Source organism: Acanthopagrus latus, chromosome 13, assembly GCF_904848185.1.
Source record: "Acanthopagrus latus isolate v.2019 chromosome 13, fAcaLat1.1, whole genome shotgun sequence".
NCBI classification, from domain to species: domain Eukaryota; kingdom Metazoa; phylum Chordata; class Actinopteri; order Spariformes; family Sparidae; genus Acanthopagrus; species Acanthopagrus latus.
The window spans coordinates 9,015,255-9,025,783 of NC_051051.1; the positions used below are offsets into that span (position 1 = coordinate 9,015,255).

Genomic DNA, 10,529 nt, shown 5'->3' on the forward strand with positions numbered 1-10,529 from the left:
GATGTATGTTCATGTCGCTGCTTCACTCAAAGATGGTACGCCTGTTCTGCGACAGAACAACCAGACTTTCTAAACCCTGAGCCACATGCTACTGCTGTTTACACCGATGCTTTCACTCAGTTGCATGTGTTGAGCAGGATTACTTTGAGCCAGCATGTATTCGAAAGAAAGACCCAATAATGCTCTCTTCAGAGTCGAAGCAGAGCAGCAGTCTCAAGTGCATTACTTGAAAAGCCCCACCAACAACAGACCAGTGATTTAGTCTTTGATGAGAGGCCTTTTAATGAAAGATATGGTGTTTCTGAAATATCCTTGGCCTATTTCACTTGACAAGATAATGATGTCTCAACCTGAAAGTGTCAGTTTCCTGCAGTAAGAATCCACATTCATGTAGATTCCTATTATCTGTCTTTCATGTCTGCTTGTGCTCCAGTAAGGTGCCCTGTTTATTTTTGTACTACAGGTACAAACAGTAGCATCGCCAGTCTTCATCCTCTCATCCCCTCATTAGTCGTATGCTTATTCTTTTCCACACTGTAATCCTCTCTTCTACACGCTCCTTAAAGAAAAACAGCCACAAAACTCTGAAATTTGGTTCAGGTGTTCATGTCCCCCTCAAAGCAAGTTGTTACGACTCTTTTGACTTCTCACCTAGCGCCATGATCAGGTTTTAAGTTGTCCAAATAGACCTTTTTCATTTTCATTTTGACTTATCAAAGCAGGAGAAGCACAGGTGTGACCAATAATGTTAATAATGGTTCCAATCAATTCAATGTCCCGGTAATTATATGTCAGTGAGTGAGCATGTGCAACACCAGAGGTCTGAAACTGGCTCAACTAAATGTAACGCAGTCAGCATTAAAGGTGAAGCAAGCAAAGTTATAAATCATGACAAAATGATACACAGCAATCAAAGAACTTTTTTTTGATTAGCCTATCCAACCATTTTAGACTACATGAAAATCAACATGATGTTATTATAAAGAGAATAAACTCACAAAATTAAAGGATGCAATTCATCTGAAATCCACTTTAGCTTGAAATTAAACATAGCCTTGACAACTAGCCTAAACTATTATTTCAAAGCTAAACCCACAGTCTTAAAACTCTGTTATGGCTAACGTGTTAGCAAACAATTTCTCACTTCTGAATAAAGTATCTTTTAAAATATCTCCTTGTGGACCACATCGACCATGGCTGCGTGAGTACTGGAACTCTGCTAAATGTCTCTTAACTGTTTGTGCTATTCATTAGGTTTTGCTAATGCTAACACTGAAACATTTGAGCCATGAAGCAACAGAAGGATGGCGCCGTTTGGTTGAGGGGTCCCTCTTCGTGATGATATGCTAATACATGTCCTTCCAGGACTGTTGTAACTTCAAATGTCTCTGTATCATTTTTGTCACATACTATTAGGAACATCTCTCAGTGTAATGCAATTCATTTCTCCAGTAATGCAACTGAAGCTACAAGATGACCAGTGAGTTGAATCAGCGCCTCTGCAAAACGGTTTCAACTTGTAAACTTCAAGAATGTAAGATTCATCACAGGGCTGCTGCGTTTGTCACATTTGGTGACTAAAGACTTTTAAAAGCAAATGAATAAGTAACATTTGCAAAACTCATGCATTAGGTAACAGTTTCGTGCCACATGTCGTATCTAATCAGATGTAATACGTTTAACTGCATGGCTGAGTCATCGGTGTGGCATCCCGCAGCCGACATAAAGTGCGACAGGACAAGCACCAGGTTGTTTCTGACAAGCTCAGTTCACCTGTGACTGGCGCCTCGATGTCCAGTATGGTTTTCTCCTGACGCAGGATAGCTGCCCCCTCATTGACGATTCGAAGGGCCACGGCTTCCTCCACACGGCCCTCCTTAGTAAGGTGGGCCTTCAGGAGGTCCACCCGGGGTTTCCCTTCGCAGTCGAACACTTCCTTCAACGTGAGTCGGTGGCTCAGAGGGAAGGGGACAGCTGAGGACAGAGCACAGGCACATGGTACATTTAAACATAGTTGTGTGTGTGTGTGTATGTGTTGGGGGGGGCATCACAGTTACTATGGCTACAATTAATTCTCGACTATTTTTGCAGTGTGTTCAGAGGACAGTGGCAAAGACGACATATCATGAAGGAATTCATGTAGAAATCCTATTTGAGAAAACCCCATCCATGTTTTGCCCGCAGGCAGTGCTGCTGCTACTGCTGCTGCTGCTGCTGCTGCTGCTGCCTCCATCCATCTTTGTTGAGCGTGTGTACATCTTTGCCATGAAAACCATCTTCACAGAAACACAGCGATGCCATTTGCTGACTTGAATTCAACAGGACATAGAAAATATCCTGAATTATGCAGAGATACATGTCAAAGACTGTTATTATTCACAGACGTTTATGTTCACAAATGAGTTTTTCTTCCCCGCCCGAGGTGCAAATCACTCACACGCACTTGTTTATTATGCGGTGTGTTTTTTTTAAATACGTCGCAGACATATTGGTGTATTCCTATTTGTCAGTGATGCATATTTGGGAAGCAAACAATTCAATACTGACTCGATTCTCCACGCTGGAATAAAAGCCTCTCAAATCCCCGGTACGATCGTCAGCTCTACCTTTAATATTGTGCAAGCGGCAGCGGGCAAAGATCAGTAACTGGAACAGATTGACGCACAAAAAGTCCAAAGTCAGTTAATAACAGTTTTTTTTTCCAGTACAGATGTGTGGTTACTTGTTAAATATTTTCCGAGTGCCCCGGATAAAACTCTGCAAACATCTAAGCGCTCTGTTCATCCAGCACTCTCTCTAGATTGCTAAAGCCTGTGGCCATTAAAATGCGCCAGTCAACCTACCCAGCAGACTGGCTGTGAAACTGTGAGATCCAACCACAGATCATTACTTCCGTGGCAGCAAAGGTTATTCATTAGATCTGATGCTGATATCTGTGTGTGTGTGTGTGTGTGTGTGTGTGTGTGTGTGTGTGTGTGTGTGTGCTTCCGTGGCTCCGTGTATTAACATTAATCTACAGATCATCGGGCTTAACACGGCAAACTCTTTCCAAGTGTCGGAGCTGTGAATAATTCAGATGAAAAGAAGGAAGAAGTCACACGAGGTCCAGTCGCAGAATTCACTGGAATCACCGGCCATGACACAAGTGCACACTCCCGTATGGAGGGGCACGAGTAATGGATTACATTACGTTAACATTATGTACTGTTCTTTAATGCAACACAGGCATGCCGAGTGACCCAGATCGAACACACGTGTTATTGCGCGGTCAACAGGTGCGTGTGCATACTGATAGTTTGTAATCAAGGACACTGATAACTCTTCTGTTTGTGACAATCCCGGCCATAGCTGTGACTCTCCTTTAGCTCAAAACCTTTCAAAATTGAAGGAGTGCACTGATTGGACTGATGATATTATATTCTGAGAATAACTGGAACGATTGAGACTTGCAGAATGGTATGACGCTTTACCCTGATGTTGAAGATGCAGGTGATTTAATGTATGTCACCTGCCAAGGTGTTGCACCTGCAAGTGCAACACCTGTACAAAGCTCTTGTCATTGATTGTTCAGTTATCTACATTTTGTCATATTCACAAGTTGATTTATGTGAGGAATTCTCGGTATTTATAATTGAAGAACAGCTTTATGCACAAGCTACATATACACATACATACATATCCATTATAGATAAGGAAAGCTTTCTTAGCTGCATGTCCGTTTGTTGGTTGGTTGGTTTATCAGCAGGATTACACAAAAAACTACTGAACAGATTTCCACAAAACTTGGATGGAGGATGGCTCTCAGCCCAAAATAGACCTCGTTAACTTTCAGTGCTGATGAAGAACATTTTTCTCACTCACTTTAACTTTTGACAAACAGAGTTTTTCCTCATTTTTCGTTATTTTCTAGGGTAAAAACCTGAATCTGTCATTTTTAAGTGTCTGGTACTTTGTATTTGATATTGGATTAGGCTTGACTGAATTAACTGGGACTGTTGGACCTTGGTGAAGGATATGCACTCTACTGAGTGCAATTCAACGCATGTCCATATGATAAAATGCACTTTAATTTGTAGCCTTGAGAGCATCTTTAGTGTAACAATTCTCTCATATGACATTGAATCATCGTATACCATCCCCTTTTAAGAATGACCTACTTTTTCCTTTTTTTATCTGACACCATTTTTAGGCAAGTATTTTTACTTTTACTTAAATGAGGTTTATTTAAGGTAACAGTACCTTTACTTGAGTGAAACATTCTAGTACTCTGTCTACCCCTGCACACATGTACACATAACACAAGCTGTCGGCAGTAGTGTATCTAGGAGTAAAGGAAGGCTTGCCAGATTTTATGCAGTGCATAGCAAACAGGGCCACTCGGCAGTGCCAAACGAAGAGACGACAAAGGGAGAGTCTCAGAGCTGAGGCTTAAACTGAACATGATCAACATGCTCTTTAATAATGAATGTTTGACTGGAGAAATCTCAAAGTCGCTGCTCCTGGGATAAAGAGGCGAGCCCTGGCAAGTGAGTTCAGTGGGACTAAGAATTTGTCACAGTGTGCAGTGTGTATCTGTGATGGCGATGTGTGCTTTGACACTTTACCAGCTAGCACACACTCAGCACGGTCACCACTCAAGCTTTAGTTTGAGTTCTACAGTGCTGTGTCTTTGATTCCTGACATTAACATAAACAGCAGGCTCGCAGCCCGACTGCACGGTGATGCAACTTTACAAAATACGTCTTAAATGCAGCGATGAGTCACCTTTACAGGGCGATATTTGGCTGAATTGAGAGGAAGTGAATGAGATCACGAGTTATAATAACAGTCAGTAAAAAGTGCCTTCAAACAGGAAGGCATTTACCTAAAAACATAGGTGTAAGACCCTTAATTTAATCATGTGACAGGGTGCTAAAATGAACCATTCCTGTAAATTACTTTACTTCCTGACACACAAAACTCTCATTTTTCCTTTTTTGTTTCAATCTTCCAAAACAGTAAAATGATCTGAAATGGTGCAACGTGCAGATGCTTTGACGAGGACGTAGCACCATTACACTTAGGAGCACCAAAGAACCAAACTCAGCAATAACACAGAAAAACAAACAAACAGAAAAAGCGACCCAGATACTCAACAAAATGATTTGCAACGATGCATTTCAGAGACACAAGCGTGTAGACGCAGACACACCAGCACACTCACATAGATGTATGGCGAGATGAGATGAGATGAAAAGCTGACTTCTGCTCAGCACCCGAGCAGAGTTGAACTATGAAATACTGTATGTTGCTGGGCAACAGCAGCAGCAGCGGCGGCAGCAGCAGCAGCAAGCAGCTGACTGTTGGAGTACAGCCAGTGCCGCCATGGAAAAACTGCAATTTGCATTGGAGGTTCACGTAGATGCTGATGGAAACGCTCATGCAGTAGACGTCAAAATGTTCCTGTCGTAGCGAGGAGAATCAGTCTGAGTCTATGACGGACACCTTGTTACGCCACAACACGTTTTTCCGTGAGAGCAGCTTCTCCATTCTGCAAGCTTGAAAAAAATAAAAATAAATAAAGCTTGTGGCAGAGTTTTTTGTTGCTAATGAGCGACCCTGAGTTCAGTCTGGAGACGCTGAGTGGCTCCATCTGATTGGGCTAACTAGACAGTATGCATTTATAAGAGGTCCAATTAACATACACGGACCCAAATGCCAAGCTTTTAACATAATGTCACGAGAGCCTCCCCGCCTTTTCTCACACACTCCCTGAAGCTCCACTGGCAAAAAAAAAATGTGACGTTTGGATGTTATACACGGAGATAAAATCAGATGTGTGCTGCCCGAATATTGCTCCATCGTCACCACTGGTAAATTATTGATGTCAACATAAGTCTTGTTGGAAGCAGTTTGCATATTTCAAATCTGGAGCTCGTGTTTAAGCCTTTCTGTCAGGTCTGCTGACTTTAAAACCGATGTACTCTATCTCGTATAGTTGCATAATTACTTATTTAAAGAAGCAGTTTTTATAACTTCAAACACTAGCTGAAGCTGTTACAGATTTGCGTGCTGCATTTTCTCTCAGATCGCGGCGAACAAACGTGAATATCAAAGTCATTATGTGAAGATTTTTTTTTTTTTTTCTGATAAGGTAAGACAGTTCACAGGTGTACCAAAGGCCTCTTCCCTGAAATAACTGACCTGAATATGCCTCTTGATGCCCACACAGCGGTGACAGTGCTTTGGAAAACAAAACAACAACAACAAAAAAATGCACAGAGCAGCAGTTATTGTATCTCTTACGATATGTTCTGTCAGGTTAAAACATGTTAAGGAGAGATCGGGGTTGAGGAACTTTGCTGAGGTTCAGGTTGGAGATATGTATCCAGTGATAAAAATAACTCGGAGCGGCTCGTAGCATCGGCGCTCTGTCGTCTGATGCGAGTGCCGCGCGCCACAACTGTAGGAAATGTCAGTCTCCACCCGTCAAAATCACAGTGTGTCTTGATGGTGTCCTTTGATCACCTGAAGGATGCATGATTCACGTTCTTGCATCTCATATCTTTTTTTCCACTTCTCAGCCTTGTGGGGATTGGGGGGGGGAAATAGGCTTTTACTACTTTTTCAAAGCGGAATACAGGAACAGGGAGGGTGGACGAGAGTGACAAAAACAGAAATATTCATGTTAGTCAAGCAGTGTCAAGCCAACAGCAACAACATCCGACCGACTGGGGGAAATGAGGGTCTGATGAAAAGCGGAAATTAATGGCAATGTGAAGACACAAAACAACAAAAACATATGATTGAAGTCGACCGGGGAGAACTGCTCGGAGCGTCTAACACCCCAAATCCTAAATGTTACGTGACCGTGTTACAAAAGCAGAAAACCTGACTCAGAATTCTTGGCCGCGCTTCGTTTCTGTTGATATGAACCTTTTCTTTTGGTATATTTTTGAGTTCCTGGATGTCAGTAGAGCTTTTGCCAAAAAACAATAACCACAGTAGCTTTATCTACTGCGCTGTAGGCAGCGAGATCTTGTTCCAACATACAAGAAGCAAGTAACTCGACACAGTGTCACGGCAGTTCGCGAAATACAAAACAGTTGTTTTTCTGACTGTCTTCGTATCTTTGCTGCGATTTTTTTTTTCACTAAATAGCGCAAGAGTTGAGTTAAAGGGGTTTTATATTACAAATTTGTAGCAATTTGTGTATATTAATCACTTTTTTATTGGCCATATGCGAGCAGATTTTTCTGAGAAGTGAAAAATGAGAGCTCCCCCCCTTCGAGCTCGGCCGCCTACACAAGCCAGTGGACGATTGGCTCAGGTTGCTTGATGCTGATCTGTGGATTCCTTTCCGTGACGGTCCACAGGCTGTGACTTCTCATACCTGTTGTTGGTCGCCTCGCTCTAACCTTAGTTTTGGAACAAAGTCAGCTTCGTGAACAAATGACTGTCTTCCAGCACCAGACAGAAGCTGCACAGAGCCCCTTTAAAGGTCCGAAAAAGAGGCGTTTTCTAATTCAATTTTAAAGGGACAATTCGTACGCAAACCCTATATTCCATCATTTTTTCACAAACTGCTATGACACTGGGTTGTATAACAACGTCGCCCCCTTATCATGGACGTGACAACTGACACATGACTTGGAGTGCAGCGACTTTATGGACCATTTGGGTATACAGTACTGCCAAATGCACTATGAGGGCACTATTTTTTATTTGGGATACACAGTTTTATTTGATACACTTCAATATCAGTTTGTCATTGGAAATGATTTAATAATGACCCCTTTGTTGTGTCACATGATGAGTTTAAAGGTGCACTGTGTAGTTTTTGGGGGAAGAAATTTCAATCCAATACACTGACCGAACAAACTAAATCAACAAACACTCATGACTGAAAAAAACAAAACAAACTGACCTTAAAGGACAACACAGTTTCATACTGTTTTCCTTTGTTTATATGAGGCGGACCCTGCCACCTTTCTAGCTTCAAACAGTGTTCTCGGGACCTTATCTTCCTCTGAGAACAGCTTGTTTATAATATTTTACTTGAGGTTGCTTTATTGCCTCATTAATAATGTACATTTATAAATTCTGAGTTTAAGTTTCTTCTGTGTAGTGCCCCTTTAAGGCCCCTGTCTGACAGAGCACCTTCTTACAGCACCCAGACCTGTTTGAATAGCTCATAAATAAAGCTTTATCCATTGTACCATCTCACACATAGAGATTATTAGCTGTGCCTGGAGTCATTGTCGCATGAGTGTATCTCACAGTGCACATTACTCCATGTTTCTACAACTCTGTAGCCTAAAGGACAAGTTGTTAGTGCTGACTGGGCTGCCCGGCCATTACGATACAACACAGCGGACGTGGATACATTCAGGCTGTGAGCCGATCCAGGGTTAAAAATGAGCAGGGCTGAACGAGTTATGGCACAACCGTGAAGCGCTCCATCATCCCCCCCAATCGATCCAAGTTGGCTCCTCAGTAATTCTCTGACGGAGCAGCCTGCTCCCTGCTTTTTGGGATCCCTTACAGACTTTTTTTTTTGCCCCCCAATCAAATTAAAAAAAAAAAAAACATGACTCACCCCCCGAGAAATACACCCCATTAGATGCCCCCCTCATCCCTTCCTCTTCCACTGGCCCCTGTCACAGCCTGTGAAATCCTGCTGCATCACTGCCCCAGCTTCCACCACCAGCTCGGCAATTCAGCTGTTTTTTTTTCTCCCCCCCCCCCCTCACTCCTCCTCATCTCTCCTGTCATGCCTACCCCCGAGATACAGTCAAATCGTGACAGCAGAGATTAAAATATGAATACATGTGTGCAATAATAACAAAGAAAAAAAAATCCATGTTGTGCCTCTGAGCTCTGTCGCCCAGCTCTTCGTGGGGGCTGTGCAGCAAAGAGAACCGGATTGTTTATCAACATCAAAGCTCCAGCAGCAGCATCAGCAGCAGCAGCAGCAGCAGCAGCAGCAGCCCACTACCATCAGCACGAACACAACTTGATGGCCGCATACATACACACACACACACACACACACACACACACACACACACACACACACACACACACACACACACACCATTAATGCACGACATGAACACAAAAAGGCCACATTCTGCCGGAGCACAAGGAAGCTGAACACTTGACGCGTTATGTAATATATCCACAGCCGTGAACCGAGCGCAATTTTTTTTCTTCTTTTTTTAAAATGCAGGCTTAACTTACATTTCACCATCCGCTCGGTGGCGTTTAAGATGTCAGCGTTAGACATCTTCATGGGCAGTTGCTGTCTTCGAGGCTGAAGCGATTTTTTCTCTCCCTTCCTTTTTTTTTTTTTTTTTTGTTGTTGTAAGGATCTACTCGCAGGATTTGTGGGCGAAGCACGACTGATGCTGTGGCATCACTTGGATGATGCGCCCCCTCCGTGCGTCGGTGCTGCGCCGGGTAGGACTGCTGCTCCCCAGGCAGGCAGGCAGGCAGGCAGGCAGGCAGGGATGGATGGATGGAGGCTGGATGCTGTAGGAGCTGCTGCTGCTGCTGCTGCTGCTGTGCTAAGCTGTTAATGTGGGGGAGGATGCACGGAGAGAGAGAGAGAGAGAGAGAGAGAGAGAGAGAGAGAGAGAGAGAGGAGGAGGGAGGGAGAGATGTGCACTATCCCGACATGGCGGTGAAGGGAACTCCCACGCAAATGTTTCACGGGACTGCCTGATGCTGCCATCAGATGGAGGCTGAGACGGGGTTGCCCCCACGCACGCACGTCGCGCCATGTTTCGGTATTCTCGAAACAGTTTTTGGTACGTCCGAAGACGGAGAGCGCGCGCGCGCGGGCCTCACGCGGAACGTTCGCGACGACCGCGAACAGGTTTGTTGGGGGGCATATGCGCGCACACGTGCACGTGGACTTCCAAGGCAGTCGGACGGTTGCGATGACAGCGGAAGATTTCACATGGTGGCGACAAAACCGTCATGTTCCCGCAAACTGAGACACTCAGACTGACAGCACAGCGCGCACAGGAAACACATCTGGGAGCTTCAGGTGAAGTGAAGGCTTTTTAGTTTAGTTTAGTTAGGTCAACAGATGGAAGACCTTTACCGCCAAATGATGACAACGTGCATTTGATCAATCAATCAATCAATCAATCAATCAATCAATCAATCAATCAATCAATCAATCAATCAATCAATCAATAATATAAGATGAGATGTTTAAGTCATGAAAATGAACCTCAACATTAGTATTAGATATGATTTTCTTTTAAAAAAAGGTAAGAATTCTGATATAAAAGTCATAATTATCAGATGAAAACGTTGAATTTAGAAGATTAAAGTCGACTTTCTATCATGATAATGACTTTCTTTTTCATAATTCTGACTTTTAAGTGCAATAATTATGACTTTTATCTCCTGATTTTAAGTTATGTGACTTTATATTTAATAATTGACCTTTCATCTCATAATTATGAGATGAATTATTTTATAATCTCAGTTATAACGTTTTAAATGTAGGCATTTCATTTTTCTCATAATTCTAT

The 10,529-nt window shown here is 43.0% G+C and overlaps 1 protein-coding gene across 2 annotated transcripts in view; it reads right to left on the reverse strand.

Annotated features, from left to right (window-relative positions):
* ppp3ca (protein phosphatase 3, catalytic subunit, alpha isozyme) overlaps positions 1 to 9,529 on the reverse strand; it is a 30,631-nt gene extending 21,102 nt beyond the window's left edge. The window contains exons 1-2 of one of the 2 annotated variants that reach the window (XM_037118858.1): positions 9,223 to 9,529; positions 1,774 to 1,974 (exon numbers count right to left, since the gene is read on the reverse strand). In XM_037118858.1, coding sequence (XP_036974753.1) covers positions 1,774 to 1,974; positions 9,223 to 9,274 — 253 coding nt within the window. In that variant the 5' untranslated portion in view covers positions 9,275 to 9,529. Of the gene's footprint in view, positions 1 to 1,773; positions 1,975 to 5,203; positions 5,398 to 9,222 lie in introns of those variants that run through there. The other variant, XM_037118859.1, reaches the window with a different exon arrangement.
* Positions 9,530 to 10,529: the final 1,000 nt, after the last annotated feature.